Genomic DNA, 13,685 nt, shown 5'->3' with positions numbered 1-13,685 from the left:
GTTGGTTAGAGTGCGTCGCTCTTAACAAGTTTGCCAGTTCGATCCCCACTCAGGCCACTGGGAGCTGTGCCCTCCACAACTAGAATCAACTAGATGGGTCCTGGAAAAACACACTTAAAAGTTTTAAAAAATAGAAAAAAAATAAAGCAGTAGGACTGTGAAGAGGGACAGGACCTTAGGATTCAAAGGAAAAGGCCACACAGTATACTAGGCAGCAGCTTTTTTAATTTGAACACTTTCTTCTTAAGGACACACCTTCAGTACAGTTAACAAATGGTTACATCTGAAATCTGCTTAGCACTGAGCCCAGGATCCACAGTTGTAAGGCCACTGCTGGCTCACTTCTTCGACAGGCAGTATTACCTTTCAGAGCTGAGTTTGGCTGTGCACTGGGTCCTGATCTGTGTTACTGAGCAAGTATGGGGTTAAGTGCAGGACTTCAAAGGGAGAAAGAAACAAATAATTTGGTATGCAGTACATGGTTTTGTCCTCAGTTAACTTTAGGCAATATTTTTAGACCTGCCAATATGAGTTCTGAAAGGTAATACCGTACCTGCCTAGAAATGGCTGACTGCCAATTAAAAGCCACATGGTAAGGTAGGTTACAGGTAGGAGGTAAATCAGGTTAGACATGCGTGAGCGAGAACACGTGTGTACAGACTGAATACAAGCACAGGAACACTCATGAAACCCATGAACTTTTGTCCAGGCAGGCGAAATCCTACCTTCTAAATCAGTTTCCCATTTATACAGAAAACCCAGTTTAAAGTGTTTCCTACCAGGATAGTGTCAAAATAGTCTGTTTCATACCAGAAGTAGATTGTTAACAAAACTTCAAGTCTCACTTTGGGTTTTTCTAGGATATTTTTTCATCACAGTGGGTTCCAACAGTTTGCATCTGCCATGGTAGAGACCACGGTTCTCTAATCATGATTTTATTGGCCCAGGACCATCTTACAGAGAAAAACATCTGCAGGGTCTCAGGAGAGCAGCTCCCTGGGAGCTGTAGTTCAGTTCAGGACGGTTATGAATTACCCATCCTGACTTACAGTGCCAGTTTTGGTAATCTGAAACAAATTAGCTCGGGGCTTAGCCAACGGACTGGTTTTATGTAATCTAAACTGATTGCATTTTGGAATTAATAAAATTCCCTGTAACTCAGTGAGGATGTATGTTTCCTTTAAACCAAATAGCACTTTATACAAAGGAACTTGAAATCAATTAAAATAATGTTTCATGCATGGCAAGCCGATAACACTATTTCCATAATTAGTATTTACCTTTAAATTCATAATCATGAATGCAAGACAGTAACAATAACCCAAGGAATGAGGTATGTAGTCCTTACCTTGTCCCACGGAAGACAGAAGTAAAGATCTTTAGGGCTAGTCCATAACGACTTCATTTAGAACAGACAATTCACTTTAAACTGTAGCTTGGTAGCTTTACGTGAGCCAATCAAATTTACTTAATCCACTTGATTCCCTTCAAGTACCCTGTTGTTACATAATACCAATCACAAAAATTATTTGAAAACAGTTTTACTTTTGAACCATCTGTGTGATGAATTAATAGTATAGCCTTCCACTGGCTAATAGTGCGGCAGCAGGTAAACAGCAAACAGGAATCCACTCTGCTTTCTGCACCACTTCCTCAGGCCACGGCAAAGGGGGCCTGTTCACTGACATTTTCTCCACGTGAGAAAGGAATCTAACCTCACAGAAATGACAAAGCAGATTTCTAAACTCATGAATGTACTAACTGGGTTTTCCCCAACTTCACAAGCATTATCACACTCCAGGTCTAAATTATAAAAGAAAAATACAAAATAGGTTATCTGTCAAACGTAGTTATCACCATTTTTATATTTGACACTTTTAAAACAAACATTACTCTGGCCCACTGATTTGAGCTGAAAATAAGCAGCAGCCTTATAAATTTATAAATACTAGATGTTGTCAGTACAGCTTGCTTTATTATTATTTTTCCACTGATCCAATATCTAAAACAGTTTTCAAAAGAGTAGCTGGTACCAGTTCAGCTTGATCCAGGTACCTGTGGGCCCACAAAATTCATCCAGGCGGCAGAAAAAGTGCTTCCAAACAGTGTCTTGTGCTTCTCCTTTAACCTCAACTTCCAATACATACAGCCCCAGCCAAGTTTTCAAATTCTCATAATTCATTTCTTGAATTGATTTTGTTTGCCACCGTCTTATGGTTCTCAGGCAAGTTTCAGTAGCATTTAAGGTCCTCCAACGCAAGGTAAAATGGTTAAAAAAAAACACTGAGCTACGAAATACAGTCACTAGCCAATGGCCTGCTCTCAAACTTCATATTTTAATATAAAATATTCATACAGCATATTACACCTGTCTGCTAACTGAATACTATTACTGATGAACTCTAGACAACAGAAAAAATTCTCTTCCAATACCTATGAACGGGAAATGTAATTCCACACACTACTGGGATGGTGCTTTAGGGTAGGGAAATGTTGGGTAATGCAGGCCGGGAAACAGCGCTTTCTCCATCACCAAATTTGATCCGACACCTGCTGGAATCAAGTCTGCAGTTTCATTACTGTTCCTATTTGAAAGGTCTTTCGGCTGCAAATGACCAAGACTGCTGTCCCTGTGCTGCACAGTCTTCTCCCACTAGACATAAGCATTTCTCCAATCTTCCTTATTGTGACTTCTTCAGTTAAGAGTTAAATAATAATTAATGTTGCTCTAAAGATGAGTTAAAAACCCAAAGTGCAGACTAGAGTCCTGCTCTGAGGCGTCATGTCTCAGGGAGCTGGTTAATGTCTGTCAGTTTGGTGTCATTCAGAATTGCCCGGACTCTCTCCAACGAGTCTGCTTGCCGGATCCGCTCTAACTGCACCTGGAGAAACAATACAGTGAGATAAATGCAGAAGGCTCCTCCTAGGTTTTCTGAAGTTTCCTTTGACTGGTTTAGCTGAGATGGAGCAATTCCCAAAAGCTGCTGGGTAACAGACCCAGTGTAAGGGGCTGGGACTACGGAGGTGAATGAGACCCAACCCAACCCAAGAATCCACAGTTCAGTTGGGGGAGAAAGAAAACCGTATAGAGAATTTCAGCCCAGTATTCTAAGCATCACTGTTGGCAGCATGTATCGAGTGCCAAGGCAGCATAGCCTGGGGGTGGGTGGTGGGCCACTGTCGCCCAGCTTGAGGACCTAGAGAGGGTTCCATGGGGAGAACAAAGCTAAGCTGGGCCTTGAAAGGAGTACGGAGGTGATGAGACACGATGCTTACCAGAGGGATTAGCACCCTGGGCAAGAAACCACGTAGTTACAACACATTAGAACATAAAGTATAAAATGTACGCCAGGGAGATTAAAAAATACAGGGCTAGGCCTGGTGGGGAAGGGTCTTATCCGGTATGCTAAGGACTTTATACTTGACTCGTAAGGACCAGCAAGGTACAGAGGGAAAGGGAAGGGGGACAAATCAGGTACACAGCTGGCTTTAGGCGTGAACGACCAGGCCGGTATCTGGGCTGGGGGAGGGGCCGCCACAGTCTCTAATCCTTTAGCTGTTGTCAGTGGTAGAATTAAGGACTGGCAGGTTCTCCTGGGTACCAAGGCCCCCTAAAGTGCCTTGGTGCTCCAAAGGTTCCCCAAATGCCTCACCTGAAGGGTCTGAGAAAGCTTTACAAAATCTCTCTGGACTTGTTCACTGACATCTAGTTCTGTCTGCAACCTCTGAGCTTTGTTCTTCTCTTCAAACATTAGTTGTTCAATGGTAACCTAAAAAATAACAAGTTTTGAGAGAAGATTACTGCCAAGGAGCCGTAAGTCAGAATCACCTAGAAGGCTGGGAACCTGTAGTCTCCTGCTAATAGAGAGGAAAGGGGAGTGTCTGTCACATTCCTAGATCCTACTGGTCTCCCGTTATCTGTAGGGCAAAAGTGCAAGTTGCCTAAGCTACCTGTTGTAGGTCCCTAAAATGAGTATGAAAGCCAGAATAAAAAAATGAATTAACGTACTGCGTGCACGCGCACACACCCCCGTACCCCCAGCAGCCTGGTGACAGTGATTAATCATCAAAAAGCAGCTGCTAAGATCAGTAGCTACCAGGCAATAGGGATAGAAAGTTTGGGGATTTCCTCTGACAACCACAACAGTCAAGCATCTGTCAGGGAAATTCTCAGTGAATGTGCCCCAGGCAGTCCCGGCTATCTCCCACCTTCCTTACAGACACTTGAGCAGGACCGCGTGGGAGCATTTCTAAAAACAAAGGACTACTGAATAACATGTCCAGTGTTTTTACACTTAAAGGTCTGACCACCCAGCTCACTGAGACTGTTTCTAGGAAACCTCCCCCACAATTAGCCTCATGCACTTTTATTCTAACTGGAATAATCAAAATTGAGGCAGCAAATATGGTTCAATGAAATATTTGAAGTGAGTCAAATGGAATGATACTTTGGAAGCAATGCTTCTATGCCAAGTTTGGTTCATGGCCCTTTAGCCCAACGCCTCAAAAGCCAGGAAGGCCTATGACACAGGCCTCGAGCTGGCAGTGTCCAGATTTGACCCAACTCTAATGAAGTCAATTCATTTCCTTTCTGCAAGCAGAGAATCTTGACAATTTTCAGAAGGTGGCACTATTCAAAGCAGCAATGTATAATTTTTAAACAGGCAAGATGTGACCCTACATTCTTAGCACTGCTTTTATATTTAATTACCAACAAAAATATTACCTTAGCAGCAGTCTCTTTCTTTAACTGTTCTTCCAAAGTGATTTTCATTTCCTGAAGGCTCTCAAGCTGTTGAGACTTCTCTCTTAATGTGGATTCCAACTGTGAAAGTAAGAAGGGAAAAGCTGAAACTCGCTCCAGGTCACTGCCCACGGCCTGGAGGAGCCTGCAGCCTGGAGAATTCCGCCCGAGTCCTGAGGCCCTCCTAGGCCCAGGACATTGGCTGTGCCGGTAATGCTCTTCTCACCTTTTGGTCTCTGAACTATTTATTCTTCAAGACCTATTTCTTTCATTAAATATTTCTTAGGCACCTGCTATGTTTTAAGGCCTGGGGATGGAGAAATCAGGAGAGATGAACATATAAATAATTTGACATGTAAACATGGATGAAGAAGCATTTAATTCAGCCAGAAAAGTTGGGAAGGGCTTCTGTGAAGAGATGACATTTAATCCTTAAAAAATGAAAAATTTACAGGAGAAGGAAAAAGGTGGTAAGGAGGAGAAAGAAGGTAGAGAGAGAGACTCCAAAAGGACAGAGCAGATGACATGAGTAAAACATGTGTTCAGAACTGGCGAGTCTGCCGAGCTGCAGCCGAGTGCGGGGCCCTGCAGGCCGAGCTGGAGAAGCAGTGTGAGCACAAGGTCCCCGGTGGGGCTGAGAAACAAGGACTCGATCCTGGAAATAAAGGGAACCACTGGAGGGTTTTCAACCCGATGGGGACAGCGTTTATAATTTTTAAAGACCACCTTGGTTTCGTTATGAAGATGAATTGGGATGGGATAAATTTTGGAGGCAGGGAAAGAAGTTAGGCTGTTACATTAAGCCACATGAGAATTGAAGTCTGAACATAAACAGCAGCAGTAGGAGTGGAAAGGATGGGACATGATGAGAATTCTGGTAATTTCTGCCAGTGCAGCCGCCACAGCGCAGTGGTGGCCGAAGCCAGACTGCAGCTGAGGAGTGACGAGCTCAGGCAGGGGAGGCTACTCTTTCAAGAACCTTGAAGGTAAAGGGAAGAAAACTGGTAGCTTGAGAAGTGAGACCCAAAGAGAAACTCTTCTCCTTGTAACGCGAAACATCTAAGCATGTTTATACACAATGGAAAAGGCCAATAACGAGGTAGTTCAAGGCCCATGCGTGAGGGGGAGGCTGAGAGGATGCCTGGAAAAGATGTGAGGGATTCAGTCCAGGCACAAGTGCAGGCGAGAAGACTGGTCAGAAACAGTCATTTTCTTTAAAGAAACTAGAGAGAAGGCTGGGAAGAAGAGTAAGAGAACAAGTCCTTGAGGGGCCCGGAAGCTGAGGTGGCACTGCTGATAACGGGGGTACAAGCCATCGTCTGCTGAGTTGGGGGTGACTGTGACTGTCTGAAACAGCCACTGGGAGGAACGGAAGGGAGACAACTAAGGACAAATGAAAGGCTGACTGAGGAGCACTTCAGGCCCAACCGATGACATGAGCACGCAGTGTTACTCGTTGCAGTGCCATCAGCAGCTCGGGGCAGAGGCAGGGAAGGTGGACACCAGGATTAATCCAGAGTTGGACAGTATCAAGTGAGGGCAGCAGAAAGACAAGGCCTCGGGACGTGCGGCTGTTGGTGGGAGACGAGGTAAAGAAGCAGCCCCTGTAAGTAAGATGCGGCTGAGAAGGGAAGAAAGCAAGGCCATGAGGAAGTCGACAGGAAAAGTTCGGGGACTTGCGATCTGAGCGAGGTGCTCACAGACGGCACTGCGGGATTAAGAGCCGGAAGGATGATCACGAGGTCAGGGAACGTGGGGCTTGGAGAAGCCAAGAGTGGGAAGGCGGGCCAAGTGGAGGCGAAGGTCACGGAGCCGACAAACAACGAGGCCAGGGAGTGGAGGGGGTCATCTACCAAAGGTACTGACGGTGCCTAAGAGCAGGCGCCGCTGAGCGAGCTAGAACACATCTCCTGTTTGCAAAAGATCCCGTGCACGTTTCTACTGTAGCTTGCAGTATATATCACGTCACGACCATGCCTCTCAATAAATAGTCTCTTATCATTACACCCTTATCCCACTGTTATTTTCCCCGTTAGACAGAAGTTCCTTGAAGGCAGGGACATAGCGTAACTACGTTTTTTTTTTTCCTTGGGTCTAGAACAGTAGGATTCAATAAATAACTACTGGTTGCTGACAGAATGAATTTGAAACTCATGAAACTCACCTGTCCCTTTTCTACTTTTATTCTTTCCAATTCAGCTTTTAAGCTAGAAATGGAAGCTAGGAGGAAAAAAGAGGGAGAACTGTTAGCATTTATTGATTATTGTGCATTAAAATGTTTTTCTTACAATTCCCTTTCTACCATAACCCTAATCTCATAAGGAAAGGAGTCAAATACATACTGAACACGGGGGGGGGGGGGGGGGGGGGGGCGGGACACAACCAACATCCCTTCATCCCTTTCTCAAAGTGATCCCCAACCAATCAGCATCAGAATCCAGCTCAGGTAAAGGCGGAGTCCACATGAATGAATAATACAACAAATATCCACCTCTCACTGGGGTGTGGAGTGGAGACATTCCCAGCAGGAGTCTGTTAACACATCAAAGTTATGCAAGGAAATGCCACCCATCTAGTCACGTTCCCCAGTGGTCTGGGTTCAATACTGAGTTTCCTATTTACTAGCAATTGCCAGAGAGGCCATTGGAGCCTCTAAAAAGACAATGAGTTTGGGCGATTTTGGGGTTCGTTTTTACTCCCAATTACTGGATATATCAGAATATCTGCAAAAATGGACTGAATCCTTACTTAACTCTTTCCTATCCCTTCGTTTTCCACATTCTATGGCCATGTGTTACTTCGTATAGTCAGAAAAAAGTTTTACTTAGTGCCTTCATTTCTAAACTACATCATTTTTATCACCTATCTCTTCCTTGCAGTTTTCTATTTCCAGCTGCAGGGTTTCTTCAAGGTTTTCTTTTAAGCATTGTTCTGCTTGAATCTGCTCTTTTAGGAAAAGGATCTCGGCCTTCAGCTTCTCTTCCATGTGGTCTGCTGCTGTCCGCACATTAATGATGTTCTCCCGGTATTTCAGTACCAACTCCCGGAGTGCCTGCATTCAAGAAACAAATGGTTACTGGGTTTGTGAGGATGAAAGAAAATATAAACAATAGAAGCTAAAGATTTTCTGCAATCAGAATTTCAGATATTGTTTTAAATGACTCAAAAGTTAAAGACTTTCAACTCCAACCCACTTGGGGCTTCAAGGGGCTAGTGCCATGTCACAAGAACATTCAGTACGTTAGAAAAATAAGACATTTTCAGCCAAAAAGTTTGTATTGTGACCTACATATTTTCCCCTCAAAACTGTTTCATAAGCAGAAAAATAAAAATGCTAAGTGACTAAACAATGTGCATTCACCACGAACCGCTTAGGAGCTTCTCTGACTTGATTAAATTTGAGGGGAGTCAGGGTATGAGGACCACGAAGACAAACTCAGAAGCAAGTTCGAACTCGAAGACCAAATTTGCTCACTCCTCCAGACACCTGCTGAACATCTACCACGAGCAGAGTAGTGTGTTAGTCACAGGCAAACAGGGCAAAGAGTGGCCTTCTAAGGTGATCAGCTGTTTGCTACAATAAATTCAGCTTAAATCTTAGTTTTTCCCTAAATTTTAGTTGTCTTCTTTTAAAAATCCCCCCGATTATATCTTAAAGCAACTTTAAAACAAAAACTGGGTTTCTGAGATAACTACCAAATGTACATAAATTTAAGGGACAGCAAAAAAAAAAAAAAAAAAGAGAGAGAGTACCTAAAAAACTGTCACAAGGATATTTCCTAAGACATATTGCTGAAGCAGCTCTAATAAGAATCAAGGCTTACAGGCTAGTCTGATTACATCCTTCAAGGATTCTCAAAATTTTTTTAAGTCTGGGAATGAAAAGTCTTGAGAGAACATGGAAGATAGGAATCTTTCCTGCCAAAAGAGAAAAGTTTAACAGAGGTGGAGAGTGGTATGCTGATGGCAGGAGACAGGTCCCCCAAACTTTCTCCTTGATGAGATCAGTCACCAGTTCAGAAAGGAGAGCTCTCCTGAGAGTGCCAGTAACCTGAGCTGAGAGCACATGCTGGGGGGGCGGGGAAGAGGGATGAGACAGAAGGAGCTTAGGGCAGGTAGGCAATGGAGCCCTTGAGAATGAGTAAAAGGAAAACCAAAATCAACACTAATGTTATGTGTGTATACAAGAGAAAGACGAAAGAATGAGGTGCAAACTGTAGAGGTAGGATTAGGGAAAACTGTTACTTACAAAACTATAAATTTAGGTAATGTTTTATATTTAAATAACTCTTAACAATTCTTTTTTTAAATAAAAGAAAGAAAGGATATTACAAGTAACATTTTTCTGTTTTGCTGGGAAAATTGCTCTCAGAAATTTCATCTTTGCCTGACTGTTTATAGTGTTTATTTGGGTTTACCCTAAGATGACATGTTTTTTATATGTTAAAAGGTTTAAAAATGTATGGGTAATAAAGGTTAGAGAAAGTTAAGGAGATAGTTATGAATGTCTCAGGGAAACTTCTGGTTTTGTGGCCCAGATTCATCCAACCACAGAAGAACGGAAGTGACTAGAAGTGCCATAGAAGGTACTGGAAGTCAGAAGGAGAGTGAGTGTGGTATATTCCCTTTCACGTGCTAAATAGAAAAACATCACAAGGAGCCAGCGTGGTGACCCCTTCAAACATTTAATTTCTGGTGCTTTCTCACTTTGGTCCTATAAGAATAATTTATAAACCTTTAATTTGGCAAAGGATTCTTAGATACGACACTGAAAGCAGGAGCAACAGAAGAAACTGGACTTCATCAAAATTGGACTTCATCAAAATTTAAAACTTTTGTGCTTCAAAGGACACTGTCAGGAAAGTGAAAAAGATAATCCAGAGAATGGGAGAAAATATCTGCAAATCATTTACCTGATAAGGGACTTATGTCAAGAATATATAAAGAACTCTTATAATTCAATAATAAAAAAGAAATATAAAAATGAGCAAAGGATCTGAACAGACATTTCTCAAAGGAAGATAAACAAAAGGCCAATAAACACATGAAAAGATGCTCAACATCATTAGTCATTAGGGAAACGCAAATCAAAACCACAATGAGGTACCACTTCACACCCACTGCATGGTTGTAATCAAAAAAGTGAGACAAGTGTTGGTGAGGATGTGGAGAAACCCTCAAATGATTAAACACAGAGTTCTCATAGGACCCAGTAGTCCTATTTCCAAGTTTATACGCAAGAGAAATGAAAATGTATGTCCACATGAAAACCTGAACATGAATGTTTATAACAACATTATTCATAATAGTCCAAAAGTGGAAACAACCCAAATGTCCTTCGACAGACGAATGAATTAACAAAATAGCCATACAGTGGAGTACTATTCAGCCATGAAAAGAAATGAAGGGATTAACATGCTATGACACGAATGACCTCGAAAATAGTATACTATGTGAGAGAAGCCCGACACAAAAGGCCACAAATTGTATGATTCCAGTCATGTGAAAGTCCAAAACAGGGCCATCTACAAACAGTAAATAGATTAGTAGTTGCTTAAGGCTATGGGAGAGAAGGAATAAAGGGGGAGGAGTTTCTTTCTGAGGTGATGAAATGTTCTAAAATTGATTGTGGTGATGGCTACACTTCTGAGAATATACTAAAAATCACTGAATTGTACAATTTACACAGGTGAATTATTTGGTATATTAATTATATCTCAATAAAATCTGTTGTTTAAGAAGAAAAATTTTAGCCATTTGAGAAAATGTACTTGTGCACATTTTTGATCATGTAGAAAATAAGTTACCTCTATAGTATCCGGGAGAATGAAGTCTTCTGCTTGCTGTAATGACATATGCAAGCTATGCTTTCCCTGAAGACTGTCATTATCTTTCTGTAACCTCACCAGCTCTTCTGAAACCTGTTCCCGTGACTGCATCAGCACTGCCTAAAATAGAAACAGATACTAATCACAGCCAGAAAGGTAAATCCTATCTGCTCATAGCTGCACCAGAGAAAAACAAGGCCAAACCAAATGAGGGCTGAAGATGGAGGGTACATACGAAAGCTCTCTAAAACTTACAAAGAGCAGCTCAGAGATTTTTTTACTTGCAGCCTTTCTACATATATTCAAGGAGACAGGTGATGAATCAAGCTATCTGAGCTCATTCTCTGCTGTTTCTCCCAACAGCTTAAAAGTAATGAATCTCTTTCCCCATATCCCTGAACTACAGAAGGGCCAGTATCGTTAGCTCAATGGAAGTGGCTGACACAATCAAGACTTACATCAAACAGGGCATGTACTCCAAGACAACTCCTCATTCCTCATTATGCATTCAGCAGGAGGCAGGAGAAACAAAGAGCAGCATCTACATCTTTTATTACATATACAGATGACCAAGCTCAGGGTCACTGTGAATGGCCTAAGAACCCCCATGAGCCATCATCAAGAGGAGATATGCTTGCGAAATATAGGACACTTCAGTAGCTCATTAAAATGGGACCGGCTCCTACTCTGCTTGCTGATGTATAAAACAATTTTAGGAACTTCCTATGAATTTATATCAATTTATAAGCTATTACAATGAATTTTAGTATAAAATAAAATTCTACAAAAGTGTTTAATTTCTGCTAAGTTTTAATACTAAGTCACTTAACTTAAACATATACATACCATGTTTCCCCTGAAAATAAGACCTAACCGGACAATCAGCTCTAATGCATCTTTTGGAGCAAAAATTAATATAAGACCCGGTATTATATTATATTTTATTATATTATATTATATATTATATAAGAGCTAGTCTTGTACTATAGTAAAATTTTTTTTACTGTATTTTTTACTATACAATAATGTCAGGACAGCCAGTTAGCTCAGTTGGTTAGAGCGTGGTGCTCTTAACAAGGTTGCCAGTTCAATCCCCACATGGGCCACTGTCAGCTGTGCCCTTCACAACTAGACTGAAATAACTATGTGACTTAGAGCTGATGGGTCCTGGAAAAACACACTTAAAATAAATAAAAGTTTAAAAAAAATAAATGATGTCTTTACATAATAATTATGTCTACATAATCTTGTCCATTACTAGCGTCCAATAGGCCACGGAGAACATACAGTAACCACTTTGGTCGTATCAAAGATGATTTCAAGATACAACACAAAGGACTATATTTAATACAGTTATATATGTTTATTTAAATGTTAACTTACCATCTGTTCCTGAACATCCCTCTTTGCTTGGGAAAACCCCTGCTGTAACTCTTCAAGTAAGATCTCAGATGCTTGGGCTCTTAGGACAAGTGCAGAAATCTTTGGGGGAAAAGAAATGCATACACAGAAAATAACACAGTTAGGAAACCAGTTATTCTAAAACTAACTCTTCCATCTCCTGCTTATTTAATGTACAGAACTGACGTTTTATTTGTTCATTATAACCCACTCATCATTCATTCAACAGATACATGTGCATCTGCTGTGTACAAAGCCTCAGCCTTTCAGGTAACACAAAGCAGTAACAAAACTGCCTGGGGTCATGTGCTGCCATTTAGATGGGTCTCTAGACATAGATACAGATCCATGTGACCTAGTTATAAGTATTAATCTTAAAGGAGCTTAAAAAAAGAAAGAAAAAGAAAAATTTGAAACTCTGTCCACAAAAAAAAAAACACCCAAAAAACACATAGTTTAAAGGACAAATGAAATATTTTCTGAACAGTTGCAATCTTCTACAATGATTTACTAAGAGTAATAAACACATGATTAATATTATTGAACTCCAAACTCCCTTGAATTAGTTTTAATGTTCCTGGGGAGAGATTTATGTGAACGTTGATGACTCATACATAAGAATTATAAAAATAAAAAAAAATTTAAGTATTTAAAAAATTATTGTCAGAATTCTGCTTCCAATAGTAGCAAATTAGATAATGTGAACTAACCTTTCTATTGAGAATTAGGAAAACAAGACAAAAATATAAATGACATCTACTTGAAGGCACTGGAGAACAAGGCAAAAAGAATCACAGAGCCAAGGACCACAATGAGGACACCTAGAGTTCAGTGAAGCATCTGGAACACCCCTTATTTAGAGGAATGTGCCAATTCAAAAGAAACAGATGTGAAACTGAGAAGCTGAGCAAAGAGTTTGAGAGCCCCAGAATAGGGTGGCAAAAGTTAAGAGTTCGGGATCCATTATACAAAGGGACTCCTGTACATTGTATTGTGTCCCAAAATGGCCACAACTGAGGGTAAAGGAAGAATTTAAAATAATACAACTATCACGAATTCATATAATCTCAATTCCTATAACCAGATTAAGGTGATCCAGGATTGTTAGTACAATTATTTGCCTGCCTTTTATAAGGAAAATGGCTTTATATTATTTCAAAAATTCTTCACATAAAGCACTCAAGTAAAAATGCACAAGAAAATATGATTAAAAAAAAAACAAAAGGAAAAGATAAAAACAAACTTGATAACAGAAACAGATCTACAATGAATCCAGATGTGAATTATTAGAGGCAGACTTTAAAATAACTATACTTGATATGTTCAGAGATTTAAAAGACAAAATTTTCCAGAGAACTGTAAACAATGAAAAATTACCAAATGGAAATAATAAACTGGAAAAAAATCAGTTACCTAAATTAAAAATTCAATGGATGAGTTCAACAGATTAGACCCATTTGAAGAGAAAATTAGTGAACTAGAACATAGATCTGAAGAAAATAAACAAAGACAAAAAACAGGAAAAACAGGAGAGATTAAAAAAAACACGTAGACGCAATGTGAAGGTCTAACATATATAAATATTTGAAGAAATAATGGCCAATGGAAATAGCTAGTAGAGCTAAAAATAAGCCTATGCAACAACTCTGCAATTTCACTCCTAGGTATACTCAGGAGAAATGAGTCCATATGTCCACATGAAAGACACATAC

The 13,685-nt window shown here is 40.5% G+C and overlaps 1 protein-coding gene across 2 annotated transcripts in view; it reads right to left on the bottom strand.

The window, feature by feature from the left end:
* Positions 1-205: 205 nt before the first annotated feature.
* RABEP1 (rabaptin, RAB GTPase binding effector protein 1) overlaps positions 206-13,685 on the bottom strand; it is an 84,256-nt gene continuing 70,776 nt past the window's right edge. For both annotated transcript variants that reach the window (XM_033089441.1, XM_033089443.1), the window contains exons 12-18: positions 11,956-12,054; positions 10,552-10,692; positions 7,607-7,796; positions 6,909-6,964; positions 4,727-4,825; positions 3,654-3,770; positions 206-2,882 (exon numbers count right to left, since the gene is read on the bottom strand). In XM_033089441.1, coding sequence (XP_032945332.1) covers positions 2,781-2,882; positions 3,654-3,770; positions 4,727-4,825; positions 6,909-6,964; positions 7,607-7,796; positions 10,552-10,692; positions 11,956-12,054 — 804 coding nt within the window. In that variant the 3' untranslated portion in view covers positions 206-2,780. The remainder of the gene's footprint in view (positions 2,883-3,653; positions 3,771-4,726; positions 4,826-6,908; positions 6,965-7,606; positions 7,797-10,551; positions 10,693-11,955; positions 12,055-13,685) is intronic.

Source organism: Rhinolophus ferrumequinum, chromosome 21 (assembly GCF_004115265.2).
Source record: "Rhinolophus ferrumequinum isolate MPI-CBG mRhiFer1 chromosome 21, mRhiFer1_v1.p, whole genome shotgun sequence".
Taxonomy (NCBI): domain Eukaryota; kingdom Metazoa; phylum Chordata; class Mammalia; order Chiroptera; family Rhinolophidae; genus Rhinolophus; species Rhinolophus ferrumequinum.
The sequence above is the reverse complement of the archived record's forward strand: the minus strand, read 5'-3'. Positions and strand labels throughout refer to the sequence as shown.